This window comes from Gadus macrocephalus, chromosome 6 (assembly GCF_031168955.1).
Source record: "Gadus macrocephalus chromosome 6, ASM3116895v1".
Taxonomy (NCBI): Eukaryota; Metazoa; Chordata; class Actinopteri; order Gadiformes; family Gadidae; genus Gadus; species Gadus macrocephalus.
The window spans coordinates 16,553,205-16,570,645 of NC_082387.1; the positions used below are offsets into that span (position 1 = coordinate 16,553,205).

A 17,441-nucleotide genomic window follows, 5' to 3' on the forward strand; every position below is an offset into this window, starting at 1 on the left:
TGGCATGCACAGACACTCTCACTTACTTAAAGTAATCCTTCTCAGAGATTTAAAGGAATCTCAAGTCTCCGTTTTGGAGAGTTGAGAAATGAAATTTGGAGTAATAAACTTGGAGGAGGAACTTGCCCATATGCCTTCACGAGTGCGTGCGTGCACATATGTGTGCATGCGCGTGTGAGCATGTGTGCACTTGTACTTGCATCAAATCAGTGTGAAGGGATTAAGGGATGAGTGTAAGGGTCCATTCAGTGATCATTAAAGGGAATGACAGGAAATTGAGACGGCCTCAGCCTTACTAAAGGTATCTCCCCTAATTCTTACATCTGTAAACCTAGGGCCTGCCGGCAGCCGAGAAGTCAATATATGCCAAGAATGGGACTTCATATTTATTTATGTATTTGTTAATTATTTATGTACTTTATCTTCTTAAGCACCAGGACAAATATTGAATATCTTAAAAACAAGTATTCGACAAAACAAAGAAGTTCAATACATTTTCTATAGTGGGCTATAGGCATGTGCACTTCAAATACTTACAGAGTTGACCAAATTTCATTTTCAGAATGATATTCTGGATCAGAGGGCTAGACCTATTTGATTATCTTATCATCTCTTTACAAAGAACTAATCGTGAGACCGTTTTTTACATCTTGTTCTGTTGACATAGTGAGGTGGATTGGATTGTTGGATTTGAGCACGCATGCATCGCTCGGTGAACCGAGCGATGCATGCAGGGGATGTGTTTCACGACAGGGGTGCATAGCATACCACAGCACAGCACCAGCCCATACAGCTAGGTTTGTTTGACTCAAACTAAGTTTGAGTGTCTATGTGAATTTTCTGTTTACATTTCAAATGAAAGAAAAAAGAAAAACACATTCCAAAATAAATGTTCTGTTTGCATACAAATGGGCATATCATTTTCCTGTGGACTACAGTATTGGACAGTATTAACCAGTTAACATTTACCGTTGAAATCTGCATGCAATCAGCTCAGTGTGATACACATTTAAGAGAATATTCATGACATTTTTAGCCCAAGTGATTGAGAACTCTAATATAGAGGTCATCAAACATCTATTTGGTGGATTATAGTCTGTATCTGACATTTTTATTCCAATCTCCTTAAACCAGGGCAACACAGTCACTGTTTACAAAGCCTGTTCCACTTATTCAAAGAATCAACAGGTCAGCCATGTGCAATGTCGCCGAGTGAGCTGATCGCATCACTTAGCTTGCATGAATGACAGCTGAAAGCTTATATATGTTTGACCTGCTATGTTTCCTAAAATACTGATTGCCTCTGCAGATATCTGCATATATTCCTTAAAAAGGGGGCTATTAGTTTTTCTCAGTCGCTTTGGTACATTTCTCAGATCAGAATTGAAATTCTCTAAACTACTTGTTCAATCTTCACATCATTGTGTCACTTGTTCCCATCAAAAAAGCAGTTTCTCATTTCTTTGAGCAAGTTGCAAATGCTTTGGTACATCCATGCAAATGATTATACAATTCTCTGCTCTTTCCTACATTATCAATTGCTTATGTCATGTTGATAAAAATGTATTGTAATTGGTCTCTATTGAATAGTCTCACCCCCACAACATTTGGGTATTAGTTCATTGCATAAGTCTTTTCATGCAAAATGGTTGAACAAGTTGTCATAATATGTCAAGCATATTTCTATACATTTCCATTAGACAATTTTATTCTAAATCTGTCATGAATTGGTAAATTGCTCCAAGGTGTGTTACATCAACCAACTATCAACCATTTTACTGAATTAGCTCAAAGGTGCATCTCATGAAGATATTTGTGTAATGTGGATGAGAATTTGTCGCTCAACCGACAGGAACGTCAGGAGGTGTATGAAGATTGCACTGTAATTCCTACAGCACTGCATGTACAGTTAAGCCTAAAGAGATTGTACTATGTTCACATTTCTAATTTTGCTCTTTTGTTTGTGATATGCAGTGATATCTTTTCCTTTCTGTATCGCAATGACATGGTCTGTCAACAAATTACAGTACAAGCAGCAAAAGCGTATATGTGAATCTTGTCCAGTCTCTTGCAATCAATCTCCCACATACAGTAAGGTGTAACTTACAATTTACAATATAATGAACGCACGCACGCACGCACAGACAGACAGACAGACAGACAGACAGACAGACAGACAGACAGACAGACAGACAGACAGACAGACAGACAGACAGACAGACAGACAGACAGACAGACAGACAGACAGACAGACAGACACAGACAGACAGACAGACAGACAGACAGACAGACAGACAGACAGACAGACAGACAGATAGATAGATAGATAGATAGATAGATAGATAGATAGATAGATAGATAGATAGATAGATAGATAGATAGACAGATTGCTTGCTTGCTTGATTGACATATACTATATAGATCTAATTTAACGATTACATTCAATAAAATGCAATGGCACTCTCTAGTGGATAAAGACATGTATTGGCGGTTCTTGCTCAAATCTCTGCCCCTCACACACGCACACTCACGCACACACACGCACACGCACACACACACACACACACACACACACACACACACACACACACACACACACACACACACACCAGGGATGGAAATGAACTTTTTTGCCCACCAGCCACTGTGGCAGGTAGATTTAAAAATCTACCAGCCACTCATCTTTTTTACCAGCCACTTTTTATGCGCTATATTTTTTTGAACATTTTGAACAATATAATAGTAACAATGGATAAGAAAAGTGTTTTTCATACACATCTTTTTTCCATCAGAAGTGATTTTTAGTAGGTAGGAACTGAGTTGAAAACGTTACACTCTTACCGATAAACAATACACAATAGGTATCTGCCATGTTAAGTCATGTTTATTTCAAAGATGTTTCGAAGTTTGGGGATAATTCATCTATACAAAGTATTTTCAATAAAAAACAAATTGACATATTAACAATAAAACAACATGCATGGCTACACCATCATAAGTCAATTTGTTTTTTTATATTTACATGTGACTAAATACAAATTTGTCCACAGACATGGTAACTAACGTATGATAGTAAGCATTATTGGCCCTTAGATTATAATTGTTTTATCTTAGGTTGAACAGAACATTCAGTGTAAGAGTGTTGGCCAACATAATAATCTAAATAAACAAGAACCTGGATTCGGGGATTCAGTCTGTATCTGGGGGACGAGACAGACGAACAGCAAAACACCCATGGAAACAAAGGTGTTTATATGGTTGCAACCAAGCAAGTATTACGTAGTTCTTCAAGGAAAGTGGTCAAATCCAAAGGAATAGCTTTAAAGAGACTTTATTTAGTATTAAGTATTTTCGGTATGGTAAACTGATACTCTGAAGCAAGGAGAGATTGAAGATGTGTCTAAGCACGTGCGAGGGTTCTCCTAGCTGATCAATAGACCTATAACCCTGTCCAATAGCTACCGGGAGAATTCTGAAGACATGCTCGATCTGTGGGTGTGTTCGAAACCGCCTACTTGCTTACTGCTTACTACCTACTAAATATTTGGCTTACTTCTCGAATCCTTAAATAATGATTGAGTATTCCATTTGAGTAATCGACGTTCAGAAGACCGTCCTTACTTAACCACCTCAGATGACGTGAATCAAATGACGTGTCAATAACCTACCGACCGGGCGCCGTTAATAAACATTATAAATAAATATATAAACGTCACATTTAACGTCATAGTACACCTTCAACCTAAGGATTTGCGGTGATATGTTAAAACAATTGTTAAACAATTATTAAAAGCACTGCTGCTGCGGCTCCCCGTTTAGCGCCATTGCTTCCACTGTTCTTTTGAATAGACGCAGTGCATTCTGGGGCAGTTTAGTACGTCTAGTAAGCTAGCGATGCTTACTCAAAATCTTTCCGGAAGTAGAAGACATTCGGATACTACTCGCTTACCTAAACTCGCTTACTAAGTTCTCGCTTACTCAATTTGACGTCATAGTTAGTAGGAGTAGTAAGCAAGTAGGCCTACGCGGTTTCGAACACACCCGGAATGTTGTTATGTCTGAACAGCGCGGCCCGGAAGTAGTGGGAGGAGCTGGTGTGGTCTCGGCTTCCTCGCCTGGTCTGTGGTGCTGCCTTCTGTGGCTAAAGTATTTATTGCAGCCTTCAGTAAGGTCTTGCTCCCCTTGTGGCTATGTATAGTATTTACGGCTTATATGTTTGGTCCTACTCCCTAGTGGTTAAGTGAGGGAAATACAGCTTGTGTTCTTAAAATACGTAACACAAGCTAGAAACATACAGGGCTCACAACAAAACGGTCGAGAAAACAATTTTTACAGGGCTCACAACAAAATGGTTGAGCAAACACATTTGTACAGAGACTATCAACATCAAGAATACCACGAAGACTAAAGTTCACCCAAGGGTACTTTCAATTTCAAAAGCAACACGGCCAAGTCGACGTCTGATTTGCAGTCTTCTTTTTCTTTCAGTTCACGCTATTCCTGAAAAGCTTGCCCAACGTTTACTCGTTTCTGGCCTCTCTGTCGGTCAGTCTCCCTTTTCTCTTCTTCTGTTCCTCCGACATTGGGTTTCTCTGTCTCTTTTTAGTCGGCTGATCTATGATGAATGTAACAATCCTGCCGCGTTTCCACTGCAGGGTGCGGAACGGATCGGATCGCAAAGGTGCGGTAGGGAGGGGGCGGTATAGCCCAGGGCCCCGTTTCCCGATATCGATGGATCTTCGCTCGTAAGATGGTTCGAAAGATGGATCTTTCGAACCATCGATAATTTCTTTGGAGCGTTTCCCGAAACTCCTCTTAACGTGAACGCGCATTCGCTGCACTCAAGACGATCGTAGGATTGTAGGCTACCTGTCCACTGACATGGTGCTGAAACGGGCTATGACGCAGGAGGAGACGCAGGAATGTCGGAGGAAAATGGGGTTAAAAAGGGTTAAAATATCTCCCCATCAAGGCCAACCGCAGAGTAGCCTACGAAAAGAATAGATTGCAATAATATGAATGCTAAAGATATTAAAACACAATTGATTAAGCCTAGGCCGACATATATATCAGTCCAGTCCTAATCCTGAGCGCACGATCGGGAAGTGGAAGTTGCGCTTTAGATGCCTTCACAAGTCCAGCGGAGGGCTCAAGTTTTCGCCGGCCAAATGCTGCGATAAGTGTGACAGCTATGTTGCACAACATTGCAGCTAAGGCCGGGGTAGCTTTGGTTGAACCGGAGGACATTGAGGACGATGACGACGAGGAAGATCGGTGTAAGGACGGCCTCCCTCATAACTACGCGGCTGGTTTTCATGCACGTCGAAGAGTGATTGAGACTTTTTTTTAACCCCCTCCACCCTCCCACATGTCACTAAACATTCCCGTCAACGTGACCAATCCCCACCATATCCCAGCCTTTTGCCTGCTCCTTTGCATTTTTTTTTTTTTTAATATATTTTATATTTTTATTATTATTATAATTTTTTTTTTTTTACATTATTTTAGGCTACGTTTTATGAGTAGCCTATGTCAGTCTGCACAAATCCCCCCTGCACAAAAGATGCTTTCGGGAAACGGTGTGAAAACTGTACGATTCTCGTACGAACCACTCTGCGATCCACTTAGGCTAAAGATGCTTTCGGGAAACGGGGCCCAGCTCAGTTCCAAGGTCACGTTTCCACTGCCGACAGTACCCTTTGTGGTAGGCCGGATGTCGATCGCTGCGGCAGCTACGTAAACATCGTAAACAACGTCTTCCTCCCCAAGAATGCAGACGAACTTCTCCACCTCCTTGTTCGCCCAAGCAAGCGTTTTACGCTTGTGTAGCAAGCGTTTTACGCATGTTAATTGTAAAGAATAATACCTCGAGGCTACTGTTTGTTTGTTTTTATCCCCGCGTCACCCGGAAGTGATGATTCTGTCGACCAATCAACGGAGGGGGTGTGTAGCTAGAATTTCCCGGGACCCTTTCAGGCGTCTCGTCTCGTTTTCGGTACCCCAACGGAGGAGTCCCGAGAACGAGGCCGGAACGGGTACGGCAAAGTCCGGGTCACGCCCACTTTTGGCGGAGGAAACGCGACCCGATCCGCACCTTTGCGATCCGATCCGTTCCGCACCCTGCAGTGGAAACGCGCCATCCCCTTAGTTACTTGTGTTTATATCGAGCCGGTTCCGTGTTTGGTGGTCTGTGCCGTAAAGCAATTCGTTACTTCGCGAGACCCGAGACTCCCGCCAAGATGCGCAAGGGGGAGTCGAAACAACGAACAATCGAACAAAAATGGATAATAGAACCATCGCAATGACTCTTAGCCTGTTATATTAAGGTAAATCAAGCCAAAAAAGTGCGCTTTTTCCTTGGAGAGGTGACATGGGGCAATGACACACCCACCAAACGACCCAGAAATGGTTGCAGAACCATCAGAATAACTCTCAACCAGCATAATTAATGTAATTTTGGCTAAAAAAGTTGCATAGTGGGCCTTTAAATAGCGGCCCAAATTGGTGGGCGCTATCCTGGTAATTTCTCTGCGTGAGAAATACGAATTGTGGCGTGTGCATTTGTTGAATTCATGGGGCAAGCCCCAGGAATCTCCCACTTCCAGCTTCTATGAAAGAGAACCAAACTAATTCACACAATAGCCTTCATGCAAATCTAGCATTAAAGGTAAGTTTAAGGAAGTTCTCTCCAGTCACGCTGAAAGTAGTTCGATAGTAGTAGCGCTTTAATTTGCAGTGTCAGAGAATTCTGAGAAATCTGAAATGCTGACTAAATTCTCTATTCTCTAATTATTGCGCGCTTCCATACCGCTCTAGATTCCCCCACCCCCACACAGATTTTTTCCTTTAGAAACCAATGGTGGAAACCGATACGCCCTCTTAACCACAAAATGTTTGAGTCACTTCTATGGGAGTAAATCTGTGCCATCGGATTTTGAAAATAAATAGCCATTGAACTCTAAGCACTGAATATTTATGCATTTAAATAACGTATTTGGATTTGAATTGAACTCCTATTCAGCTTTATTTTTCAATGTTAAAAATTCAAAATCAAAGATTCAACGTCAAAAACTTCAAGTGGGGACGTTGATTACGTTGAAATTCAAATCCAGATACGTTATTTCAATGCAACCAAAATGGGAATATATATATATATATATTTTTTTTTACTTGAATTTGTAATAGACAGATTTTTATATTTATAGATAGATAGATAGATAGATAGATAGATAGATAGATAGATAGATAGATAGATAGATAGATAGATAGATAGATAGATAGATAGATAGATAGATAGATAGATAGATAGAGATAAAGCTTGCTCGATTGATTGATTGATTGATTGATTGATTGATTGATTGATTGATTGGTTGATTGACAGATAGGCCTAGATCAAATTAAACTAGAAAATGCCTGAAATGTGGTGAGTGCTTTAGTACAAAGGGAGGTTGAAAATATTTTTTAATAAAGCAAGCCACATAGATTAAGCCATAAAGAAACGTTAAATGGCTTAAATCAAGTGAAGGGATTGGAACAAAAGTTCAAAAGTCTAAATGGAGCAAACAATGTAAACATGCACACCATTTAAGAAAAAGTAAATGGTTGGAAACAAATAAAGTGAATGAATGAAAAGCGAAAAGCATTGCTAAAAATGCAGAAATGTAAAATGAATTGAACTGAAGAATTTGAAGTGTCAAATGTATTGCCCTGTACTGTGTGCGTGTGTGTGTGTGTGTGTGTGTGTGTGTGTGTGTGTGTGTGTGTGTGTGTGTGTGTGTGTGTGTGTGTGTGTGTGTGTGTGTGTGTGTGTGTGTGTGTCTTTAAGGGAACAGCGAGCCGAAACCGCCCAATCTGGCAACACTGCCTGAACGTCCTCCAAAAGTAGCTCAATCTGGCGGGAAAACAGCCCAATCTGGCAACCCTACTGAACGTCATCACGCTTCAGCGTCAATGTACGGAGACCAACTGAAAACGAAGCCTGTGATTCTGAATAAAGTTTAAATTATATAGAAATTACGTTTGGATATTATTGAAGATACAGTGTGCAGATTTGTTAAATGGTTTGAACGAAGATAAACGGTTGAAAATTGATAATATTTTAAAAGTAGAATATCTTAAAAAGTATTAAATATTTAAAAAAATATGAAAAGAAGCGCGCGATTCCAAGCTATTCTGAACTTAAAATGTTAATGGAGTCTCTGGTGAAAAATTGAGGAAGGCGATGATAAGAGTATAATAAAGAAAGAAAGAAAGAATAAAACTTATGAAGAACAATAGTTGAGCGCTTCATGCAGCACTCATTATATGTAATTATTACATTAAATTAAATGCAATAGCACTCGAGTGGATATGTATCAGCGGTTCATGCTCAAATATCCGCCCCTCACACACACACACACACACACGCACACACGCACACACGCACACACGCACACACGCACACACGCACACACGCACTACACACCCTACACACACTACACACACTACAAACATATTATGCATCTAAGCACCGCCCAGAGCAAAGGATCTTGAAGATCTGGAAATACTGGAAAGTCCAGCATTGCATTACCAGGAAGTCAGGGGGAAACAAATACTACACACCACATAAGTGAACCAAGCGGTCAGGTCTTTGTATGTGGCATAACGTCGAATATGGCCGCTTTCGAAACGGAGCATTCTGCACTCCTTAAAATGTCATCTGCCGCGTTTTACGCTTGTAGTTCGTTTTTGATCACAGTAGTAAACAAAATTGTTCTCACGAACTTCAGGTAGGTGGCGCGTTAATGCAAATGATTGTGGCATTTGTTGATATATAACTTTTTGTGACATCAAATGTATATTTAATTGCACGCACTTTCTAGATTTCCTTCATACATCTGTCTTGCAATTGGTCAGGTATGTAGCCTATGGGTCTATTTGGTTGGCTTTTTTATTCCTATCCACTGGCTGAATGATGGTCATTGTATTAACTCATGTAATCCTCCTAGATGATCACCACTATTGTAATCCTGTATGCTGCAAAAATGAACCAAACTGTTCATTTTCAGGAATTTGACCGAAGTGTTTTTATTAAAGTAAGATATCTTTATTTATCAGAAGTAGATATGCTATATTTCAAATTGAAGGACTGTTAAAGTTGTTGCTGGAATACTAACTTTTGATTAATTTTGGTGATAGATTTTCCCTCTCCCTTTACTGTATGTTGGAAACCACATAACAGGACTCGCAAGCACAAAAAAATTAAGGTTTGACATCCTTGTCTTCTGTTAAAAAATCTTGCTTGGTTTGTGTTGTATTTTTGTCCCATGTTTAAAAATCTCTTGTTTTCTTTACAGCTTACCCATGTTTACAGTGTTACGAAAATTCACCATCTTAATAACGATGATAATGGAAGTGTTTGTATTAAGGTGTGTATTCTTCAATACATTTTCAATTGATTTCATCCTGTTTTAATCAAAGACAAAGAGTAACAATGGAGAGCAGGTCGATAAGAATATGTCATTTTGGATTGAAACGGCTACTTGAACAATGAAGAGAAATGTTCTGGGAAGTAGTGAGACTTTGAGGGGGTAATGGTGTTGTTCTGCATCGGCTTTCATTTCCAGTGAAAGTTTGTTGTTTTATGTCTTTCAGAAAAACCTTTTCTCAGAACCTGGTCTACAGTGTGGTGGCTATAGTGGTCGGTACCTTGATTGCTGCCAGGTGTGTGTTATGATAGCATGGATGCTCAACTGGAATTATCAATTAACTCAATAAACTAATCCAATAAGCGCTGACATTGCAGAATTCATCACCTGCTCTGGCCATAGAATTTGGCCAAGTCTCCCAGCACACTTTGGTTGGCAACTCCTACCTGTGTCTTGTGTGACTGAGTTTAAATGTGGCAGAGCAACTGCCATACTTCCGTCAGTGTGACAGTGGAAACAAGCCATCACATACAGCCCACATTTACATTTATTACTACTTAACTAGAGAGTGTGTTTATGGTTATTTTGTATGATAGCAATCTTTCTCATCAGTATGTGGATATTTGCATCTTACAGCTCTGTGTATGCAATATGTATATCAACTATTGTAGCTAAGACTGGGTCAGATAGGCCTAATGTATTATTTATTTGGTAGAAAGTGACACCCAGGTATAATGAGCCATGCTGGATGTTATTATTACTATTAATTACTATTTTGTCCTTTAGCTGACGTTCATCCAAAGTGACTTGGCATCACATACATTTCATTACTGAGCCGGTGAGGCCATCTTGCTCAAAGATGCCTAGTTAGGCTATGGACATTGCGAATGGAACCCGCTCACATTTGGGCTTGGAGTTGTTCACCCTATTGCCACTCCACTTTTCCTGCTGCCCAATATTAATAACTCAAAAGTATTGTTATTTCAACTCCATCAAACGTAAATCTTCTATGTTTTCCATGTAGCTCTGACCTGGCCTTCGATATAGAGGCCTACACCTTCATCCTCCTCAATGACTTCTTCACAGCTGCCAACAATGTGTACACCAAGAAGAAGCTGGGCAGCGATGTAAGCTTCTGTTTAGCCCTTCTATTCAGGTCCGCAACCACCCTGCTCTGCTTGGGGGGGAGGGTGGGGGTTGCGGGGATGATGAATCTGTGCTTGTAGATGAGCCACGTAGATCGGAGGGTTAAGGGGTGGAGTTTGATTGAGGGGAACGGTGCATAATGGTAGTGGATGGCAGTAAGAGAGCACAAGCGAGAGATAGATAGAGATCGATTTTGACTAAGGGTTAAACATAAACACTTGCCGTGCAACCAGGCAGCAAAATAGTATGAACAGCAAGAGAAAAGTAATTTCTTGTTAGGCCCGTTTATCATAGCTGAATCTAAAAATGTTTCAGTTATTTGTTGGTTCTTTGTGTTATCGTTTGGGGACAGGGGGAGGGCATTTTCAAAATGAGTAATGGGCTTTGAATCAGCCATGCTATCTATTCGCTGTGACTTTTCTAAATTTTCTACCTTGTTCTTTGTTTCTGGGGGATGGCAGTTTAAAATGTTGGTGGGCAAATCCCTGCCAAATGAAACCATGCGTTGCTTCTATTACTTTTATATTTACCTTCCCCTCACACAACACGTGTGGGTCTTAATGGGTGTTAGTAGTACCCCTCTTTGCTATATATATATATATATATATATATATATATATATATGTAATTACATTTTGGGGTTTTATTATGCTATTTAACACACCCTGTTAAAGTTAAGAAATGTAAGTCTATGCGATGGGAGTTGTGCTTAGTATGGACCTTTTCAATAATACAATAGCCAAGGTCCCATAGATTCCAATGCACATTTCACTACAATTAGGTACATCATGCAATAAGAGAACGTTTTTTTCAAGAATTACATTTTATTGTAAGCATTTTCTATGTGTCTATTTTCCACTTCAAAGGGTCTTGGGAAATACGGTGTGTTGTATTACAATGCGGTGATCATCGTCATCCCTACAATCTTGGCAAGTGTTCTAACAGGGGATTTAAACAAGGTAAAATTGACATCACTGTGAATCCCTATAAAAGACCCATCAATTAACTGAATAGTGATAATATGATTATGTGATTAATAGTGACCATAATTTTTCTGGTTGTATCTACTTTACAGTTTGTTTATTCACTTGAAAAGTGATTTATTAATAACAATTAATAATTCTTAATTGGTTCCACAGGCAATAGCCTTTGAAAATTGGGGGAACCCCACTTTCACTATTTGTTTCCTTCTGACCTGCATAATGGGGTACGCTCATGATTTTTTTTCTGTACAATGTCTATGCGGTTACAGTTTTTCTCAGTCGCTTTGGTACATTTGTCGAATCATCCTCAACATTTGCAAAACAGTAAATGCATTTCTCAAAACAATTCGTACAAATAGCCAAACACCATGGATTACCTGCAAAAGCCAGTGCAAAAGCCACTAATCCTTAGTTCATCTCTCAAAAGTAAATATCTGTGTCAAGGAACATGTCAGTGCCATCAGAATGACAAGTCCTTGTGTCATTGTGTACGGAAAAGACAGTCAAATTGCTTAGTCATGTTGTCAATATAACAGTGTACTTTGGAGGGATGTTCTGATGTAAACTATGGCTAAAGTTTTGAAGACAATTACTGTAAATTGTAAGTTACACCTTAGTGTATGGGGGAGATTGATTGCAAGAGACTGGACAAGATTCACATTTATGCTTTAACTGTTTGTACTGTAATTTGTTGACAGACTATGTCATTGCTAGAAATGTGAACATAGGACAATCCCCTTAGGGTAAACTGTACATTCATTGCTGTAGGAATTACAGTGTAGTCTTCCTACACGTCCTGACGTTCCTGTCTGTTGGGCCACAAATTCTCATTCTCACGCAGCCTCACTCCTCTTCCTCTTCTTCTTCTCTCTGGCTGTTGACCCCTTCCAATTCCTTGTCCTTCCATTGTCAGACAACGTAACATTGTGTTGTGCTCCAACTATATGTATATACTTGTCAGTTCATGGTTCACGAGATGCACCTTTGAGCTATTTCAGTAAACTGGTTGATCGTTGGTTGATCTAACGCTTCACACATTTCCCTTCTTTAGAGAAAGTCAAGAATCACCTGGTAGCAATTTACCTATTCAGGACAGATTTTTTTTAAAAAAAGTCTAATGGAAATGTATAGAAATATGGCTGACATATTATGTCAACTTGTTCAACCATTTTGCATGTAATTACTTATGCAATGAACCAATGCCTAATTGTTGTGGGGGTGAGACTATTCAATAGAGACCCATTGCAATACATTTTGATCAACATGACATGAGCAATTGATAATGTAGGAAAGAGCAGAGAATCGTACATAATCATTTGAATGAATGCACCAAAGGATTTGCAACTTGTTCAAAGAAATTAGGAACTGCTTTTTTAATGTGCACAAGTGACACAATGATGTGAAGACTGAACAGGTAGTTTTGAGAATTTCAAATCTGATCTGAGAAATGTACCAAAGCAATTGAGAAAAACTGTAATAGAAAAACACCATTACATGATTACAGTGGGGATTTTGTACTTTTTCTCTTAAAATGTGCATGCAGATATCCCCTATATTTGATTACACTTTGAAAATTGAAAATAATCTGTTGATAAAACAACTGCTTTCTACAATTATCATCAAAAGTAATGCATGTACTCTTCTCTTTGTTAAATAATGCGTGTTTTAATACCTGCTGTGCTCCCCCAGCTTTGTTCTTATGTATTCCATAGTTCTCTGCAGCCACTATAACTCAGCGCTTACTACAACAGTAGTGGGAGCAATAAAGGTATGATAAATAAACATAGTAGCCTATCTACAAGTCACATCAAGCCGTATTCAAAAAGTTGGATGAACATACATGTTAAATGTCTCCTCAGAATGTTGCAGTAGCCTACATTGGAATGTTCGTCGGTGGTGACTACCTGTTCTCCTGGCCAAACTTCCTGGGTCTAAGTATATGGTATAACTCTATTTTTTCAATTCCAGTTAATACTTTACTCAAACTAAGATCAAAAACACTATCTCCCAGCTTCAAAAGGTCCACATGGTCCACATGGAGTTTTTTTTCTCTAAATTATAAGATAGGCAAGGCAAGGCAAGGCAACTTTATTTATATAGCACTTTTCATACACAAGGCAGACTCAAAGTGCTTCACATATAAACATTGTCATACAATAAAATAAAATAATAGGTAAGTAAAAGAAAAACATATGCAAAAAATAGAAAGTTAAAAAGGCATTTTAGTATTAAAATAGAAAATAAAGGCAAAGTTAAAAAAGCTTTTTAGAAAGTGCAATGTATTTAAGATTTAGCAGAAAGCTATAGCAAACATAAAAGTCTTCAGTCTTGTTTTAAAGGTGCTCAGAGTTGGGGCAAGTCTTAAATCCTCTGGGAGTTTATTCCAGCTATTTGTTGCATAGTAACTAGATCCTGCTTTCCCATGTTTTGTGTTTACTCTGGGGATAATTAACAGATTGGTCTCAGAGCTTCTTAGTGGTCTAAAAGGCTGATGTAGTGGAAGCATATCAGTTAAATATTTTGGGCCTAAACCATGTAGGGATTTATAGGTAAGCAACATGATTTTAAAATCAATTCTCTGACCTACAGGAAGCCAATGTAACGATTTCAGAATTGGTGTAATATGATCAAATTTTTTGGTCTTTGTTAGAACTCTAGCAGCAGCATTCTGAACAAGCTGAAGCTTCCTCAGAGTTTGTTTTGGGAGACCTGTAAGGAGACCATTGCAGTAATCAAGCTTACTAGTGATAAAGGCATGTACAAGTTTTTGTAAGTCTTCGGTGGACATGAGCCCTCTAAGTCTTGCTACATTTTTAAGGTGATAATATGCCGATTTTGTAACTGATTTGATGTGACTGTCAAAATGTAAATCTGAATCCATGATAACCCCTAGATTTCTGGCTTTGATTGAGGTTTTCAGGGAGAGAGAGTGAAGGTGTTGGGTTACTTTAAGCCTTTCTGTTTTAGAACCAAATACAATTATCTCTGTTTTGTCCTCATTTAGTTGAAGGAAATTTCGGCACATCCATTCCTTCACTTGCTCAATGCACTGGCACAGCAGATCTATGGGCCGATAGTCATTTGGTGATAGCGATACATAGATTTGCGTGTCATCAGCATAGCAATGATGGTCAATATTGTTATTTTGCATGATTTGCCCTAGTGGGAGCATGTAGATGTTGAATAAAGAGGGTCCTAAGATCGAACCTTGTGGGACTCCACATGTCACGTTGGTTGATTCTGATACAAAGTCGCCAATGGAAACAAAGTAGTTCCTATTTTGTAGGTAGGACCTGAACCAATTTAAGACAGTGACTGAAAGCCCCACCCAGTTTTCTAACCTTTCCAGAAGTAATGTATGGTCTACAGTGTCGAATGCAGCACTGAGGTCAAGTAACATTAGTATTGAGGTTTTGCCAGAGTCTGTGTTAAGACGGATTTCGTTTACAACTTTAATAAGGGCGGTCTCAGTGCTGTGCAGGGGTCGAAATCCTGATTGGAAGGTGTCATAGCAACCAGTTGATGCCAGGAAGTGATTAAGTTGCTGGAGGACAACTTTCTCAATGATTTTACTTATGAAGGGTAGATTTGATATTGGTCTGTAGTTGTTAATAATAGAGGCATCTAGGCTCCGCTTTTTTAAAAGGGGTTTAATAACTGCAGTTTTCAAAGCTTTTGGGAAATTGCCTGACTGGAGAGAGTTGTTAACTATCTGCAATATGTCTACTGCTAGGCAGTAGAAAACATTCTTAAAGAGGTTGGTAGGTATAGTATCAAGGCAACAGGTGGATGGCTTTAGTTGTGTCACAGTTTCCACAAGATTTTGAGAGTCTATAACATTAAAGCATGCCATCCTTGCCACGTAATTTTTGCCTGAACAGGGTGGTAGTCCAACATTTTTGTTTGAAGTGGAGATATTGATGGCGCGTCTGATACCTTCAATTTTATCAATATAAAAAGCTGCAAACTCATTGCATTTCTGCGTGGAATGGAGATCAGGTGGAATTTCTGTTGGGGGGTTGGTCAGTCTGTCAACAGTTGCAAATAGGGTTTTTGCATTATTAGTGTTGGTTTTAATGATATTGGAGAAAAATGTTTCTCTAGCATTTTTTAAGTCTAAATTGTAGGCACGGAGGCTCTCTTTATAGATATCATGGTGAATATGAAGTTTTGTTTTACGCCAGATGCGTTCAACCTTCCTGCATTCTTTTTTCTGTGCTGTTACAGAAGCAGCTTTTCTCCAGGGTGCCTTTTGCTTTCCAGAAATCGTTTTAACCTTATAAGGTGCAATGACATCTATGACTTTCAAAATTTTCAAATTAAAGTTTTCTACAAGATCATCAGCAGAACATGGGTTTAGAGGTGGTAGCAAGGAGATGGCCTTTTTAAAAAGTACATTAGAATCTTCATTGATATACCGTTTTTTGACAGTGTTCGTTTTTGTCTGTATGTCGGGAATTAAAGATATGTTAAAGAAAACACAAAAGTGGTCAGACAAGGAAGGATCAGTCACAGAGAGATCAGAAACATTGAGGCCCTTTGTGATAACCAGGTCTAGAGTGTGCCCCTTACAATGAGTAGCCTCTTTCACATGTTGAGACAGTTCAAATGTGTCCAAAATGGCAAAAAGTTTTTTTGCACACTTGTCATTCGAATCATCAGTATGAAAATTAAAGTCACCAGTTATAACTAGACAGTCAAATTCTGTGGAGATGCTAGACAATAATTCTGTGAAGTCATCGAAAAAATTTGCAATTAATAGGAGAACTCAGGGGGAGCATTTCAATACAGCACTAAGGTATTCGAACGATGGAAAATCACCAAATAACATCCCCTGAAATACATTTTTAAATATAGCAGCAACCCCTCCAACTCTTTTTCCAGATCTACATGCATCAAAAAAGTTATAGTTGGGAGGAGCTGTCTCTATCAGAACGGTTGCACTGTTAATTTGTTCCAGCCATGTTTCAGTTAAAAACATAAAATCCAGTTTAGAAGTGGTAATAAAATCATTAACTAAAAATGATTTGTTATTAAGAGACCTCACATTAAGTAGAGCCATCCTGATGGTGTTGTTGATAGGCTTTAAGGTTGTTTTTGGTTTGGAGGCAATAGATATGAGATTTGTGAGGTTAGCAGTGTGTCCAAGTTTCCCTTTGTTTACTCTCTTAGTGGTTACAGCATGAATGCGAAAGTTGCCCTGCTTTGACGTAGGCAACCTTGGGTTCAGCAGATTATGTGAAACTTCCTTTATACTGTGTCTACGGCTGAACCCTTTTTTGTCTCAGTAATACTCATGACTACTATCAGTATAGGGGGGGGGCTGGGGCGCCATCCTCTTGGGTGTTATCAGCCTGTCGCCATGACATGGCGATGCTATCAATGACACAGATATAAGTTTGCTGCCAACATATTCCAGTCTCTTATATTCGGCTGGAAAATCGCAAAGGGAGGAAAAATTGGGGCTGGAGAGATAGCTATGGGAGAGATGAGGCTGGAGGTCATCGTTGATGGGGGAATGCAGAGGAGATAGTGGTTGAATTGTTCCGTTTTTTACTAAAAATGTAAAAGCTTTGTTCACATTTGAAGTCCTGTATACAAGTTTCTCTTTTGCCTACAGTATGTCGGGCGGACTGGTGTATTCCTACTTTACCTTCTACAAGACAGCGCAGACCGAAGATCCAGAAAAACAGCAGAGCATTCTCCTTGAAGATACTTTGACGTTGTCTTCCAAAGTAGGGGATAATTAACCTTCCACTGTGCTCAATGGAAGAAAATTATAAGACTTTCCTGATTGTTATTTATTTTATAAAATAAACAATTTACATAAATCTTTCTTCATGTCATTCCCCATTTTAAACATATTTTCCACTATCAATCATTGAAAATTACTTTTCTTCTGAGA

The 17,441-nt window shown here is 39.2% G+C and overlaps 1 protein-coding gene across 3 annotated transcripts; it reads left to right on the forward strand.

The window, feature by feature from the left end:
- The first annotated feature begins 8,494 nt into the window (after nt 1-8,494).
- slc35d2 (solute carrier family 35 member D2) lies at nt 8,495-17,372 on the forward strand. Of its 3 annotated transcripts, XM_060054585.1 has the most exons (12): nt 8,495-8,768; nt 8,862-8,895; nt 8,988-9,074; nt 9,178-9,245; nt 9,336-9,407; nt 9,634-9,702; nt 10,432-10,534; nt 11,420-11,512; nt 11,693-11,760; nt 13,226-13,304; nt 13,396-13,478; nt 17,157-17,372. In XM_060054585.1, the coding sequence occupies exons 1-12, from the start codon at nt 8,653-8,655 to the stop codon at nt 17,284-17,286; spliced, it is 1,002 nt and encodes a 333-aa protein (XP_059910568.1). In that variant the 5' UTR covers nt 8,495-8,652; the 3' UTR covers nt 17,287-17,372. The 3 variants fall into 3 exon arrangements, with proteins under 3 accessions (XP_059910568.1, XP_059910570.1, XP_059910569.1); XM_060054587.1 differs by having other exon boundaries at nt 8,496-8,895; XM_060054586.1 differs by having other exon boundaries at nt 8,496-9,074.
- The last annotated feature ends 69 nt before the right edge of the window (nt 17,373-17,441 follow it).